General features: G+C 42.1%; 1 protein-coding gene across 5 annotated transcripts in view; it reads right to left on the bottom strand.

Annotated features, from left to right (window-relative positions):
* The window catches only part of ACOT11 (acyl-CoA thioesterase 11), a 186,857-nt gene that overhangs the window by 13,277 nt on the left and 156,406 nt on the right, over positions 1 to 17,174 (bottom strand). For all 5 annotated transcript variants that reach the window (XM_070745972.1, XM_070745973.1, XM_070745970.1 and 2 more), the window contains 3 exons: positions 16,367 to 16,511; positions 8,593 to 8,648; positions 46 to 112 (listed from right to left, as the gene is read on the bottom strand). In XM_070745972.1, coding sequence (XP_070602073.1) covers positions 46 to 112; positions 8,593 to 8,648; positions 16,367 to 16,511 — 268 coding nt within the window. The remainder of the gene's footprint in view (positions 1 to 45; positions 113 to 8,592; positions 8,649 to 16,366; positions 16,512 to 17,174) is intronic.

The raw sequence follows: 17,174 nt of genomic DNA, 5'->3' as shown, positions 1-17,174 counted from the left end.
TTAAGAGAATCAATTGGCAGGTCAGAGAGGCAGATGGACACTTACCTTGTTACTCTGGTCCCAAGGCACAGATAAAGGTACTTCATTATATTTGCAGGAAAAAACATATTTTCTGTAGAAAGCAAAATGTAACATATTAATCTAACATGAGTATGACAAAATGTATTTAAAACAGTTTCTTTCACACATGGAAAATAACAAACGTGCTTTGAATATGAAGATGTAAGAAATGACATATTTACTTTAGGGAATATAAGTCAAGTTAAACAAGCCACACTGTTATAGTGGTTAGAGAAACCAAACTAAAAACAGGGAGACCATGAGTTCTAGTTTCACCCTAGGAGCAAAGGTGATGTTGGTGGCCAGTCATTTACTCTCAGCCCTAGGAAGGAGGCAACTGCAAACCACTTTTGAAAACCTAGAAAGCCAAAAAAACTGAAGGACTTGTCTAGATAGTCTACAGGAGTCAAGACCAACTCAAAGGAACACAAACACAGATATATTGATCCACACACATATACACAGAGAGAGACAAGTTAAGACCTCATATGACAAAAAGACGCCCACTTTTAACTCTAACACAGAGCTATAATGCTGAAGGGAAATACAGTGGTATCTCTACTTAAGAACTTAATTCGTTCTGTGACCAGATTATTAAATAGAAAAGTTTGTAAGTAGAAGCAATTTTTCCTATAGGAATCAATGTAAAAGCAAATAATGTGTGCAATCCCATTAGGAAAGAAATAAAACCTCAGAATTTGGGTGGGAGGAGGAGGAGGAAGATGAGGACAGTCACTGCTGAAGGAAGAAGGTGAGGCGAGGGGAATAAAAAAAATCCAAAAAAGGGGAACTCTGAGGCGGCAAGGAGGAGCACGTGCCTCCCATACACTCAGTGCGAGGCTGCCTCCCATACACTGCGCCAGAGAGAGAAACCCAAGGGGAATGGCAGGAAACTGGCCGGGCCTTCGTGCCGCTCTCAAATTTCCTGGGAAATTTTTCCTGGCTCGGGTTCTTAAGTAGAAAATAGTTCTAAAGAGGTAAAAAAGTCTTGAACACCCGGTTCTTATCTAGAAAAGTTCTTAAGTAGAGCCGTTCTTAAGTAGAGGTACCATTGTAGTGTGTTGTCTAATTAACATGCTCCTTCACAGTGGTAAAATGCACGTGGTAGATTCTTCAGGACAGTTATATATAAGCGGAAACCTTGGTATATCCAAGAGTCATTCAGATTCAGTCTTACTCTACCTATTGCCATGCATCCTGTTGCTTTTTCTCATGAATTAGCAAAAGACCCACACTTGCATGAGACATTTTATGTCCTATCATCTCTCCTCAGTCTACTGCATATTTTGGCACTGAAAATACATCACTGTAGAATCCTGTCCAAGAAGCAATATTGCGGTTTATACGCTGGTTTCCAAAGAAAGCTGAGACCAGTTTAAAGACACTCAACTTTGTCCATTGGGAAAGCAATCCTGGAGATTTTCCAACCTTTTGAGCAACTGTGCTCATAGATATATGCAAATAAATGAGAGGCCAGGTGTCAAACCATTGAGAGGCCAGGAGAAAAAGCTGAATTAGTAAATGATAACTACTAATTAAATAAAACAAGTTGCCTATTTGTAGAATTCATGGCTGTCCCTTTTGTATACATGTACACAAACTATTATTTTATAGAGAAGTGCGTAAATACAGATAAGTACGGACATATTCATGGAGAGAAAGAGAAACCGGAAATCTAGGCTCATAAACACATGAATGCTTATTTCATAGAAACTCTCCAAGAATTTAGTTACTCTTATTCTCAGTTAAGAACACAGAGGCTGCTTCTTTGCAGCAAATGGATCTATTTACATCTCATGTACATTTTGGAAGATGGGATGGCAAATTGATACCTTTAGCATATCAAGCTGTGTTTTATTTTTGTTTGCAGAAAGAAGATAAAGAAATGAGCCCCCTTTTTATGGGTAGTCCTTGACATATGACTTACAACCCAACATTTCTGTTGTTAAATGAAACATTCGTTAAGTGAGTTTTGCCCCATTTTATAACTTTTCTTTACACATTTGTTAAGCGAGCCACTGCAGTTGCTAAGTTAGTAACATGGATGTTAAGTGAGTAAAGTCATTTCCCAATGACATTGCATGTCGGAAGGTTGCAAAAAATGATCACATGACCTTGGGACACTGTTGCTGTGTCCCAAGGTCATGTGGGAACCTTGGGACACAGCAACCAAGAACCAATTGCCAAGTATCTGAATTTTGATCACATGATCATGGGGATGCTAAAAAATGTGAAAAATGGTCATGTCACTTTTTCCCGTGCTGTTGTAACTTTGAGCAGTCGCTAAACAAACTGTTGTAAATTGAGGACTACCTATATTAGGCTGTAAACAAAAGGATGTTTACTCTGTAACCAGTCTCACTTCTAGATGCTTAGAAGTCCTGCTCTGCAGGTAGGTTGGTCCTACCAAACATTTGAGGATCCTGGTTTTCTACAATCTTCACTACACTAATTATTTTTATTTATTTTATTTGTTTGTGAAACATGCACAAGATAGCAGGTATAAGTAGAAACATAAACATAAGCAAAGTAAGTACAGATAAATAGCACAGTAAGACAGCAACAGTAGGCACAATGGGGCACTTATGCATGCCCCTTATTATTATTATTCTACCCCAAAGGTGGGTTCTTGCCTGGAAGCTCACATTTTCGATGCATGGAGGATGGCAAAAGAAATGCAAAAGCTAAATTGCACAGACAGAAGCTCCTGTCTTTCTCTTAGCCACTGATTGCACCTCATAATCTGGGGAACAGCCAGGATGGCTCAGTGGTTAGAGTGCAGTCCTGCAGACTACTTCAGTTAACTGCTAGCTGTAGTTCAGCAGTTCAAATCTCACCACTGGCTCAAGGTTGACTCAGCCTTCCATCCTTCCGAGGTGGGCAAAATGATGACCCAGATGGTTGGGGCAATATGCTGATTCTGTAACCGCTTAGAGAGGACTGAGAGTTGAAATCCACAAGTCTTAAAGTTGCTAAGGTTGGAGATCCCTGCTTTAGATTATGGTGGTGTGCCTCTGTGAAATGGGTTTTGAGGACTAGCCCTTGAGTCGGCCAGTGCCCCCAAGACTGGGATGTAACCCAAGGTGGGCTTCACATAATTTAACAACAGGTTCACCTAGTGCAGAACCAAAAGCACTATGAAGCAGTATATATGTCTAAATGCTATAATCTCCATCTTCTTCCTAATACTCTCCTCCAAATTCTCAGCCAATGTCCGGTGACTCTTCCCGTCTCCAACATTTACAGATTTGGACGAAATGTTTCATTTTCCTTTCAGATAAATAATTCATTTTGGGGTTACTTCCAGAAAACATTTACTCCATGGAAACATTAATAAGAGTCCATTTTAGGAATCAGAAGCAAAAGGAAGCAGGCTGCCTGCTATATGACTCAGTCCAAGAGCCCAACAAAAACCTTGGACTCCAGGAACACAAAGTTGCACAATCACAATAGGTTCTTATGAACTGCTCCACTCTCGAGCCTCTTTACAACCTCTCATTCTCAGGGTCTTAGATAAAGAAATGTGGATAAGGAGAGATCTGGCAGATAACAGGTATCTATCATCTTCAAAAAGAGCAATGGTAAATAACCAAGTTCAACTTTGCCAAGCACAACAACTAGACACATTTAAAACTAAGAAGAGGGGAAGAAACAGGACAAAGCTCACAGGCAACCTGAACAAAGAAAGAGATTGAGGTATGCGTGTAAGTTGCATGCATCTCTCCAGGGATACTGGTTCTTAAGAAATGATTATATATTACTTTCTGTTCCAATGGAGAAAGCATTATTTACAGATAGCAAGACTTCAAACTTATTAAACATATGCCTATGTGTGTGTGTATGTGGCTCACAGCAGCTACACATGTGGATGACACTGTCCAGTCCCTATTACACATACAGCAAACACACTCTGTGTCTCTCCTAAGGGCTTTCAACTTTAAAGCACTATTGTTCTCGCCCCCCATAGAGTAACTACAGATGTAGCCCTGCAATTTTTTGGAGACCAGGGACTGGTTCCATGGAGAGAGAGAGAGGGTTTCCTGAAGACCAGATGGGGTATAGTTTAGCATATTTCCTGGATCCCACGGATGGGGCTTTGCTTATTTGCACGGCCTGATTTCTGGCATGCCATGGCCCGGTAACAGTTCATGGACCGGGCGTAGGGAACCTCTGGGCTAAAGGACAAAGACTAGGAGAGCCTTCATAAAGATTATATATCTATCGTAATTTTTGGAGTATAAGTCGCACCGGAGTATAAGATGCTCCTCGATTTTATAGGTGGAAAACAAGGGAAAAGGTATTCTGAACTAAATGGTGTAGTAATATATTATAAAATACCAGTATTGAATACCAGTATTGAATACAACCATGTACACTTCTTACAAACTTCAAACTTGCCAGCTTTAAGACTTGTGGACTTCCACTCCCAGAATTCGTCCTCCAAACATGCTAGCTCAGGAATGGGAGTTGAAGTCCACAAGTCATAAACTTGCCAAGTTGGAATATCATTGCACCCCTAATCCCTAACCCAGGGTCTTCAAACCTGAAAGCTTTAAGACTAGTAGACTTCAATTCCAAGAATTCCCCCTCCAGTCATGCTAGATGGGGTAATTAGAAAGCAAAAACAGTCCAATTTTTGCAAACAATGGGCCATTTGGGGGCCATTTTTTCACTCTGCAGGCTCCCCAGATCCTTTCCCCACCCCATTTTTGTGGGGGAAAAATGGGCGAAAAATGGCAATTTTTGCCATTCCTCAGCACCCAAGAGCTCTCTGCAGGGCTTCTCAAAAGCAAAAATGGCTGCATTCAGTGTATAAGTCACACCAACATTTCTACCCTCTATTTTTTTGGGGGGGGGGGGGGAAGATGCGTCTTATACTCCAAAAATACGGTAAGTCTATTTGCTGAATACTTCTTAAGGCTTCTTATGGTGGTTTATACACTGCTCAAAAAAATAAAGGGAACACTTAAAAAACAGAATCAATCAATTTCACATGCTGTTGTGCAAATGAAATATTCAATGATAATGTTTCATTCATTCAGATCTAAGATGTGTTATTTGAATGTTCCCTTTATTTTTTTGAGCAGTATATTATCAGGGGAATCACTTTTGGGAATTGAAGTGCACATACATGAAAGTTCCCATGGTTGAGAAACCCCGCTTTAGAGCAGGGGTCTCCAACCTTAGCAATTTTAAAACATGTGGACTTCAACTCCCAGAATTCTGAGAGTTGAAATCCACAAGTCTTAAGGTTGCTATGGCTGGAGATCCCTGCTTTAGATTGTGGTGGTTTGCCTCTATGAAATGGGTTTTGGGGACTAGCCCTTGAGTTGGCCAGTGCCCCAAGACTGTGATGTACCCAGAGGGGGGCTTCACATAACTTAACAATCAGTTCACCTAGTGCAGAACCAAAAATGTGAGCATGGTGAGTAGAGCAGGCAAGGTGTGGAAATTAGCTGGGCTATGTGGGCAAACCAGAGAGTGAGATATATAAGATGTGATAGTGCTGGGGCGGGTACAGCTGGTAGTCGGAAGTACCAGTTCGCCCAAACTGGCCTGAATCAGCAGCAACCCTTCTGCCGCACGAATCCCAGCAACCGATTAGGTCCCACAGAGTGGGCCTTCTCCGGGTCCCGTCAACTAAACAATGTCGGTTGGCGGGCCCCAGGGGAAGAGCCTTCGCTGTGGCGGCCCCGACTTTCTGCAACCAACTCCCCCCAGAGATTAGAACTGCCCCTACTGTCCCTGCCTTTCGTAAACTCCTTAAAACCCACCTTTGTCGTCAGGCATGGGGGAACTGAATCACCTCCTCCGGGCATGTACAATTTATGCATGGTATGTTTGTGTGTATGTTTGTTTAGTAAATGGGTTTTTTAAAAATATTTTAAATTATATTTAGATTTGTCATGAATTGTTGTATCCTGCTGTGAGCCGCCCCGAGTCTGCGGAGAGGGGCGGCATACAAATCTAAATAATAAATAAAATAAATAAAATAAAAACCCACTTCTGGATGTAACAGTGAAGACTCTGAAATTAGTAGGACAACTTCCACCATGGAAGCCCATTGAGTGGCTTTGTGCCACTCACCCTTTCACACTCCAATGTATTACATGGATTTTTTTCCTGTGGAGCAAAAGGTGAGGAGGAAAGGCTATGTATGACCATTCATACCCCTGAAGGAAAACAGAATTTACCTCCACAAGCAATAAATAAATCCCATGAGAATGCCCATCATATCTTCTCATGATTCCATCTGTTGATCCTTAGCAGCCCCCAAAGACGGCAGATCCTCTGATTTCCTTCATTTAAAATGTTGCCTATCTTGACCTCTGACTCCTCCTAACAAATACATATTTCTGTCTTAAGTGAAATATTAAACGGCCTCTTTCCTTATCTTAGATATTCAAGCAAACAATTAAGATAAAGGATTCTTTAGATTATTTTTATGGTTCAGCCTGTAGCAGTTTCCCGACAGGCTGAATATCCCTGGATCGCACAAGCTGGTGAGTGACAGAGACAAACGATTAAGCCAGAGAGATGACAAGAGAGAGAGAGAGAATTCACAAGCTGAAGAATGCTGTGAACCCTTAAGAGGCACCGCTATATTAAATAGGATGCTCCAACTCAGTGTTTCCCAACCTTGGCAACTTGAAGATATCTGGACTTCAACTCCCAGAATTCCCCAGCCAGCATTTGATGGCTGGGGAATTCTGGGAGTTGAAATCCAAATATCTTCAAGTTGCCAAGGTTGGGAAACACTGAGTTGGAGCATCCTATTTAATATAGCGGTGCCTCTTATGTTCCCCCTGTGTGTTGCATGTGTTCTCCAGCTCTTCCTAGGCTGCCTTTTCTCACTGATCCCATTGAGACACGCTAATCAGGTGTTCATGCCTCAAGAACAGTGGCCTCTAAGATAACGCAGGCTGTCTCCGTCCCTGTTCCTGGATAAATTATATATGAGGGATAACAAACAATAAGGCTATAAATACACAATGAGAGCTCTTTGGCATAACAAAAGGCAAATGGGAGGGGGCGGAGAGGTAAAGCAGAACTGGAAGCAGGAAGAAATAAAGAGCTTAGGAAGAGGAATCTGTTTTATAAAATATGTTGCAGCAGGGGGGGGGAAATCTAAAACACAGAGAGATAAAGCAAAAAGCTGATCATCTGCACACTTCAAGCTTCTTTAGTTTCCTGCCTTTTGCTATCAGAATAATATACTAGGTTGGGGAAAAAATCCAGTACACATATACACTGCTCAAAAAAATAAAGGGAACACTTAAACAACAGGGAAAGAAAGTAGGATGCTTGGCTGCATAGCTAGAGGTATAACAAGCAGGAATAGGGAGATTATGATCCCGCTATATAGAGCGCTGGTGAGACCACATTTGGAATACTGTGTTCAGTTCTGGAGACCTCACCTACAAAAAGATATTGACAAAATTGAACAGGTCCAAACACGGGCTACAAGAATGGTGGAAGGTCTTAAGTATAAAACGTATCAGCAAAGACTTAATGAACTCAATCTGTATAGTCTGGAGGACAGAAGGAAAAGGGGGGACATGATCGAAACATTTAAGTATGTTAAAGGGTTAAATAAGGTCCAGGAGGGAAGTGTTTTTAATAGGAAAGTGAACACAAGAACAAGGGGACACAATCTGAAGTTAGTTGGGGGAAAGATCAAAAGCAACATGAGAAAATATTATTTTACTGAAAGAGTAGTAGATCCTTGGAACAAACTTCCAGCAGATGTGGTAGATAAATCCACAGTAACTGAATTTAAACATGCCTGGGATAAACATAGATCCATCCTAAGATAAAAATACAGAAAATAGTATAAGGGCAGACTAGATGGACCATGAGGTCTTTTTCTGCCGTCAGTCTTCTATGTTTCTATGTAACACAATGTATGTCCAAGTAAATCAAACTTCTGTGAAATCAAACTGTCCACTTAGGGAGCAACACTGGTTGTCAATCAGTTTCACCTGCTCTTGTGCACATTCAACTTTGTACAGAATATTCAATGAGAATATTGCATTCATTCAAATCTCGGATGTGTTATTTGAGTGTTCCCTTTATTTTTATGAGCAGTATATATTGAAGTCTTTGCCTGCAATTCTCTTCCTACTTTTCAGACCATTCTGGTTCAGTGGAATTTTTTGTACTGGAATATATTATTATTATTATTATTATTATTATTATTATTATTATTATTATTATTATTATTTAGATTTGTATGCTGCCCCTCTCCGTAGACTCCGTAGCAATAGCACTTAGACTTATATACCACTTTGCAGTGCTTCCCTTTCTGGCAAGTGTGAGTATGAAGCCTATAGATAGGAAGATTTAGTTACACATCAACCATTTCATCCTCCTAAATATGCACATAATTCTACCCTACGAATGTGCGACAGGGGAAAAAAAAATCATACGTGCAGTAATTAAAATTCCATACTCTCCCTTTCACTTAACATGCGTAGTAGAGCTGCAGGGAAGGAAAAGAGTGCCGAAAGAGTTAGGAAACATTTTACCAACCTGTCTAGTCTAATCTTTTGCCTTGCGCTGGCTTCTTTAAACCGTCTTTCTCCATCCTGTTAAAGGGAAATAAAATGAACGGATTACATTATGCACGCTTCCTCTTCAGGTCTCCTGATGGTTTGCCTCTGTAATCGAGTCTATCCAGTTTGCCGCCAGTTGTTCTCTGCTTCCTTTTCTTCTCTTTCACCTTTCCTAGCATTATGGATTTCGCAAAGAAGCTGGATCTATGCAGAGGATGCCCTCTTCATTCGGCCCTTCTGTTTAATTAAAGAGTCACTATGTTCCTGTCTATTCAAAACCAAAGCAACAGATAGGTGGGAGAATCTAGAAAGGCTTTGTGGATGGCGCTTATAAGTCACTCACTGTGATTGGCACTGTTTCACTAAGAACCCAATTCAGTAAATATTGGTGGGATCTGCAATCAAACGTTATAATAATAATAAATTTATTGTCATTGTTAAAGGGAGGAGGTTCGTATACACAATGTTCCCTCTTTTAAAATACAGTGATATCTTGTCAACGGAAGTGCGGAGGTGAGGTTTCCCAGCGAAGGGAGCATCAGTGAAATCGCAGCATCGCAAAAATCCCACCTCCGGACCTCTGTGTTTTTGCGATGCTGCGATTTCACTGAGGCTCCCCTCGCTGGGAAACCCCACCTCCGGACTTCCATTGCCAGCGAAGTGCCCATTTTTGCACTGCTGGGATTCCCCTGCTGGGATTCCCCTGCAGCATCACAAAAACATGGAAGTCCGGATGTGGGGTTTCCCATGGAGGGGAGCCTCAGGGGAATCCCAGCAGTGCAAAAATGGGTGCTTCACTGGCAATGGAAGTCCGGAGGCGGGGCATCCCAGCAGCGGCGGTGAGTTTGTAAGGTGAAAATAGTTTGGTAAGAAGAGGCAAAAAACCCTTAAATCCCAGATTTGGATCTCAAAAAGTTTGTATGACGAGGGGTTTGTAAGACAAGGTGTCACTGTACAGTGGTATCTCTATCTACAAACGCCTCTACTTATGAACTTTCCTAGATAAGAACTGGGTGTTCAAGATTTTTTTGCCTCTTCTCAAGAACCATTTTCCACTTACAAACCTGAGCCTCTGAAACTGTAACCGGAAAGGCAGGGGGAAGCCTCTGTGGGGCCTCTCTAGGAATCTCCTGGGAGGAAACAGGGCCTCCACCCTCCCTTGATTTTCCCCAATCCCATGCATTATTTGCTTTTACACTGATTCCTATGGGAAAAATTGCTTCTTCTTACAAACCTGGTCACAGAATGAATTAAGTTCACAAGTAGAGGTACCACTGTACTTCATTCTATTTCTCTTTCCATCTGTGGGGGTCCTTGGTGCTCTCTGAGCTTGTTGGATTTTTATTTTTTTGGAGGGCAGGTGTTCCATTACCAAACTAGGTAAAAGCATCAGAACACTAACAATATGATCTTGTTTGATAATGAAATGTTTGCAAGAAAAGCACCAAGCTCATATAGCACCAAGGGCCCCACACAGTTCAACCCTAAGCTACAATTATTCTCTTCCAGTGGTCACTTTCAGTCTGTATTATGTACTTTATGAGTAAATTCTTCCCCGTTGGTCTTCCTAATTTTGTAAATACTTTGAAACACTGCTCCCAAAGGGACACGGCAAATACAGTTATCCCATTGGAGGCAGACTAGAAGGATCTTTGTCTTGGAGAAAGACAATTCTTGAAGGATGACAAATGCAGAACACTCCAAGGGGGAAAAAACACAGCCATAACCCACCCACCCCTTAAAAGAAAATCCTAGTAGCTAATCAAGGTTGCTTCTACGTGAGGCACTTGTTGTGGTGAAATATTTGAAAGCCATCACGGATCCACTGTTAGACCCCCTGCAATTTGCATACCGAGCAAATAGATCAACAGATGATGCTGTTAATATGGCTCTACACTACATCCTTTAACATCTTGAATCTCCAATGACCTACGCCAGGGTCCTCTTTGTGGACTTCAGTTCAGCATTCAATACCATCGTACCGGACATTCTCTTAACCAAACTAAATCAGCTAGCGGTACCTGAACACACTTGTAAGTGGATCACAAGCTTCCTAACAGACAGGAAGCAGCAGGTGAAGCTAGGAAAAATCACATCAGATATATGTACAATTAGCACAGGTGCCCCCCAAGGCTGTGTACTCTCACCACTTCTCTTCTCTCTATACACTAATGACTGCATCTCATACGATCCATCTGTTAAACTACTGAAGTTTGCAGATGATACAACAGTGATCGGACTCATTCGAGACAATGATGAATCCGCATATAGACGGGAAGTTGAACAACTATCCTTGTGGTGTGACCAGAACAATCTAGAACTGAACACACTCAAAACCGTAGAAATGGTGGTAGACTTTAAGAGAAACCCTTCCACCCTTCCACCTCTCACAATACTAGACAACACAGTATCAACAGTAGAGACCTTCAAATTTCTAGGTTCTATCATATCTCAAGACCTAAAATGGTCACCTAACATCAAAAACATCATCAAAAAAGCACAACAAAGAATGTTCTTTCTGCGCCAGCTCAGGAAGCTCAAACTGCCCAAGGAGCTGCTGATTCAGTTCTACAGAGGAATCATTGAGTCTGTCATCTGCACCTCTATAACTGTCTGGTTTGGTGCTGCAACCCAACAGGACCGACACAGACTTCAGAGGATAATCAGAATTGCAGAAAAAACAATTGCTGCCAATCTGCCTTCCATTGAGGACCTGTATACTGCACGAGTCAAAAAGAGGGCGGGTAAAATATTTACTGACCCCTCGCATCCTGGACACAAATTGTTTCAACTCCTACCCTCAAAACGTCGCTACAGAGTACTGCACACCAAGACAACTAGACACAAGAACAGTTTTTCCCCGAACGCCATCACTCTACTAAACAAATAATTCCCTCAAAACTGTCAGACTTTCTACTAAATCTGCACTTCTATTCTACTAGTTTTTCTCATCATTCCTATCACCCATTTCCTCCCATGTTGACTGTATGACTGTAACTTGTTGCGTATATCCTAAGATTTTTATTAATATTGCTTCTTCATTGCTTATTTGACTCCTATGACAATCATTAAGTGTTGTATCACATGATTCTTGACAAATGTATATTTTATTTTATGTACGTTGAGAGCATATGCACCAAGACAAATTCCTTGTGTGTCTAATCACACTTGGCCAATAAAAATTCTATTCTATTCTATTCTATTCTATTCTATATAAACACAATTGTTATATTTTCCTCACTGGTTTGGTTAGATTCATCTCACTATGTCCCACCTGCAGCATCAACTCTATACGTATATTGACTTTTGTTCAAAGCAAAATAATAACAAAGGGAAAACAAAGGAAATCCAATGACTGGGCTTGTGTAGCATACTGATACAGCTTAATTTAGTATGGGTTCCTGAATTAGTTCAGCTGCCTGGATTTGCACACCAAGTAAGCAAAAGTACCAGCCAACCACATTTAGGACTAACACACTGAAACAGCAGCATGTTTTAAATCTGAAGCTAGAAATATAAGAAGATCTAGGATTCTATGTCTACTATGTGTTGTGGTTAGCTCTGGCCCAGCTCTTGCCCCAAGGACTGTGGATTGGGGAGACATCCACATGCTGCAGGCCTGTTTTGCCCCCCAGTGGAATCTGCTGATGAAGGCTCCTCTGACCAAGAAGACATGAGTGACAGGGAGGAGGAGAGTGTGGCAGACAGCTCAGATGGAGATCAATTCTCTAGCTCCTCCTTGGATTCAGAACAAGAGTTAATGATACAGCCACCCATGCGGAGAGCGATGCATAGGCAACAACAACTGAGAGATTATTATCAAAGAAAATGAGGCCACCTGTGGTTGGGTGGGGTTGTGGTAATTAGTGAGGCTGCTATAAATAGCAGCCTGTGGGTTTGGCCATTGTGGAGGATTATCTGATCGTTGTGTTTCGTGACTGCTTTACTGACTTTGACCTTTTGTGTGCTGATTTCCCCCCGCTTTGAAACTAAACCAGAGCAAGGTGTGTTTCACTTTGTGAAAGAAGAAGGACTGTGAATTGCCTCACAGCTGCAAGCTAAGTATCACAGAACTGATAAGGGACTTGTACAAATTACCAGTTTGTTTGGAGACGAGTGCTCTTTGCTATACCAAAAGAGGGCTTGGTTTAAGTGAATTTTCCTTATTTATTTATTTATTTATTTATTATTTGGATTTGTATGCCGCCCCTCTCTGAAGACTCGGGGCAGCTCACAGCAAGTAGTACAAATCATAAATAATCCAATCAGTTAAAATATTTAAAGCTTTAAAAAAAACCATATACTAACAGACACACACACAAGCATACCATGTATAAATTAAACATGCCTAGGGGGAGATGATTCAATTCCCCCATGCCTGACGGCAAAGGTGGGTTTTGAGGCGCTTACGGAAGGCAGGAAGAGTAGGGGCAGTTCTAATCTCCGGGGGGAGTTGGTTCCAGAGAGCCGGTGCCGCCACAGAGAAGGCTCTTCCCCTGGGGCCCTCCAACTGACATTGTTTAGTTGACGGGACCCGGAGAAGGCCCACTCTGTGGGACCTAATCGGTCGCTGAGATTCGTGCGGCAGGAGGCGGTCTCGGAGATATTCTGGCCCAATGCCAGAAGAACATTGTTTTAAATTTTCAAACGTGTGTGTGTCTGAAATTTGTACCTGTGAATTTTTGGGAGGAGTCTACCAGAGAACCCGACAGAACACTATGCAACTGAACTTTAGCTTATATTTGAGTCTCCTTAGAGCTACTCCTTAGAGTCTCCGTATTTGAATCTCCTTAGATCTACTCTTAGCCTTCAAGTGCCATGGCAAGCACTACATTTCACCAAGCTTTGACTTGTCAGAATGTTGCAAATGGTGATCCCAGGACCCCAGGATATCGCAACCATCATAAATTCAATTCAATTCAATTCAATTTATTAGATTTGTATGCCGCCGCTCTACGAAGACTCGGGGAGGCTCACCACAATAATAAAAACAATATAACAGTAAAGAAATCTAATGTTAAAAGAAAAGATATATAAAACCCCAACAATTAAAACCATACAGCACATACATACCAAACATAAATACAAGACAGTGGTCACGCATGCGAATAACAACCAAGAATAAGTTAATTTCACAGGAGGAAAGATTGGTCACAACCGTCCTCACTGAGCGACTGAGTGAAAAAGCTGTCAAGCATAGTGACAAGGGCGGGACCTGAGCAGCTTTTGACAGACTCAATCCAATCAGAGAGCAGACAGATTTAACCCATACCTGGATGCTATACCCACCTTGAGGGAGAACAATGATTTTTCAGTGCCGTGGAAACTTTGAACAGTCACTAAATGAACTGTTGTAAGTTGAAGACTACCTGTACTGAATAGTTTTCCTTGCAATCATATTAAAAGTCACTGTTCAGTGGAAACTTTTATTTTAAGAAAATCCTATGGCTCCACCCAAAACTTGGGGTAGAGCAGGGGTGTCAAACTCGATTTCATTGAGGGCCACATCAGGGTTATGTTTATATAAGCAATATCTATATTGATAGTAAAGATCTTAAAAGCTGTAGGGTAATCAGGTCAACCGATAAGCTGACACTATTTACGACATGTGATAAACTTATAGATATGAATTTATCTCTTCTTTCTTTCTTCTTCTTTTTCTACTTTTAATTTTTCCTCTTCTCTTTCCTTCCCCCCTTTCTCTTCTTTTTCTTTCTTTCTCTTTAGCCTTATTTTCTTCTATATATGTAAGCGTGTATTTTGATCTATAACTGTATACTCTAAATTCATATACATTTGTACCAATATTCGCACAGTCCTTTTGCTTTATGTATCCCCTCCCCTATTTATCTTCAATAATGATTATATTTTCTTTTAAAAAAAAACAGGGTTAGGTTTGAACTTGGGGGGGAATGGCCAACTCGATGTCACTCATTGAGGCTCCGTTCTTGGCTGTGACAGCTTCCTGCAGCCTTCTGCCAGTGAAAACAGAGCCCGGCAAGCTCCCTTTTCACTGGAGGCTGTCACAACTGAAAATAGAGCCTGCAAGGCCTTCTTGCGGCCTCTAAGCTCCTTTTTCACTGGCAGAGGCACCGTAGGCCGATTCTTTGCTGTTTTCATGGCAGGCTTACAGGCCAGATCTAAGCACCCTGAGGGCCAGATCCAGTCCACGAGCCTTGAGTTTGACACCTCTAGGGACAGTAGTGGGTTCCGACTACTACGGATAAGAACGCCACACTGGTAGTAAAAGTTGAACTGCGCGTGCAGCTTTGCCTGTCCTGCTTGCATGCGCGTCCCAGTGTATATTTGTTTCTGTACATGTGCAGGAAGCAAAATCTTGTGAGAGGACATGCACATGAGAGAGATTTTGATGGGGTATTTTGCTTCTGTGCATGCAGAAAATCTCTCTCACATGCACATCTCCTCACAAGAGTTTGCTTCTTGCGCATGCGCAGAAGCAAAAACACGCTGGGATGCATGCGCACACATGCAAGTTAACGAAGCAGTGGAAGTGATGTGCTGGTGCCTGGAGGCTGTTGGGGTCTGGATGGGTGTCAACAGACTCAAGCTCAACCCGGATAAGACGGAGTGGCTGTGGGTTCTGCCTCCCAAGGACAATGCCATCTGTCCATCCATAACCCTGGGGGGGAATTACTGACCCCCTCAGAGAGGGTCCGCAACCTGGGCGTCCTCCTCGATCCACAGCTCACATTAGAGAAACATCTTTCAGCTGTGGCGAGGGGGGCGTTTGTCCAGGTTCGCCTGGTGCACCAGTTGCGGCCCTATTTGGACCGGGAGTCATTACTCACAGTCACTCACGCCCTCATCACCTCGAGGCTCGACTACTGTAATGCTCTCTACATGGGGCTACCTTTGAAAAGTGTTTGGAAACTTCAGATCATGCAGAATGCAGCTGCGAGAGCAATCATGGGCTTCCCAAGGCATGCCCATGTTACTCCAACACTCCGCAGTCTGCATTGGTTGCCGATCAGTTTCCGGTCACAATTCAAAGTGTTGGTTATAAAGCCCTTCATGGCACCGGACCAGAATATCTCCGGGACCGCCAGAATATCTCCGGGACCGCCTTCTGCCACACGAATCCCAGCGACCGGTTAGGTCCCACAGAGTTGGCCTTCTCCAGGTCCCGTCGACTAAACATTGTCATTTGGCGGGACCCAGGAGAAGAGCCTTCTCTGTGGTGGCCCCGACCCTCTGGAACCAGCTCCCCCCAGATATCAGAGTTGCCCCCACCCTCCTTGCCTTTCGCAAGCTCCTTAAAACCCACCTCTGTTGTCAGGCATGGGGGAATTGAATTTTTTTCCCTTCCCCCTAGGCTTATAGAATTTATACATGGTATGTTTGTTGGTATGATTGGTTTCTTAAATTGGGGTTTTTTAGATTACTTTTTAATATTAGATTTGTTACATTGTTTTTTATTGTTGTTAGCCGCCCCGAGTCTTCGGAGAGGGGCGGCATACAAATCTAAATAAACTAAACTAAACTAAACTAAACAAGACAAGTGAAGCTGCATGCACAGTGCACCGCTAGCGGTGAAAATGGGAATCCACCCCTGCCTGGTGAGCATGAGGTTCCAACTGTGCATTCCTACTTGAAATCACAATTTTCATTTTTTTTCCTTCAGCTGAATCATGTTTTTTTAAGGTGGTTCCCAAACGGGAAATTGTGTTTGCACTACAAATATCCTTCAGTCAAAACACCAAAACCGTACAATACCATTTTCATTTTCTTACCCCTGGTTCTGGTTGCAGCATTGGAAGTATACATGGCTGATTTTCTTTATTCAACACCATAAAAATCATGAAAGCACTATTGATATGTCTTCGGCTGACTTCCATTTCTTGTCGATAGGCCTCGACACACACCCCAACCTCCATGCTGTAATTAAGAACAACAATTTCAAATGAGCAAACAAGTAAATGAATGCACAAAATCTGCTGAGATCACACTGCGTATGATACTATGATCTGTTTGGAATGAATTCTAGCCCTTTTTGATTAGCCAATTCTTTGAATTAGTTTCAAAACATTTTCTGAAGAAGACATGATGTGTAATTGTATTCTTTAATGTGCTTAGATTTACCTTTCTATTTATTTAACGATGTCGGCAAATTTTAGAAGTTATACATTTATGAAATAATGGTCTGTGGCCTTCCAGTCATTGGCAAACTACAGTGGTACCTCTACCTAAGAACACCTCTACTTAAGAACTTTTCTAGATAAGAACTGGGTGTTCAGGATTTTTTTTGCCTCTTCTTAAGAACCATTTTCTACTTAAGAACCCAAGCCCAGAAAAATTTCCCAGGAAATTTGAGAGTGGCACAAGTCCCAGCCAATTTCCTGCTATCCCCCCTAGGTTTCTCTCTCTGGCGCAGTGTATGGGAGGCAGCTTCGCACTGGGTGTACGGGAGGTGCGTGCTCCTCCTCGCTGCCTCAGAGTCCCTCTTTTTTTTTCTAAGCCTTAAAGTTTCGGATTTTTTTGATTCCTCTCACCTCACCTTCTTCCTTCGGCAGCGACTCTCCTCCTCCTCTTCTTCTTCTT

This window comes from Erythrolamprus reginae, chromosome 3 (assembly GCF_031021105.1).
Source record: "Erythrolamprus reginae isolate rEryReg1 chromosome 3, rEryReg1.hap1, whole genome shotgun sequence".
Classification (NCBI taxonomy): Eukaryota; Metazoa; Chordata; class Lepidosauria; order Squamata; family Dipsadidae; genus Erythrolamprus; species Erythrolamprus reginae.
Note: the sequence above shows the minus strand (reverse complement) of the source record. Positions and strands in the feature narration are given on the sequence as shown.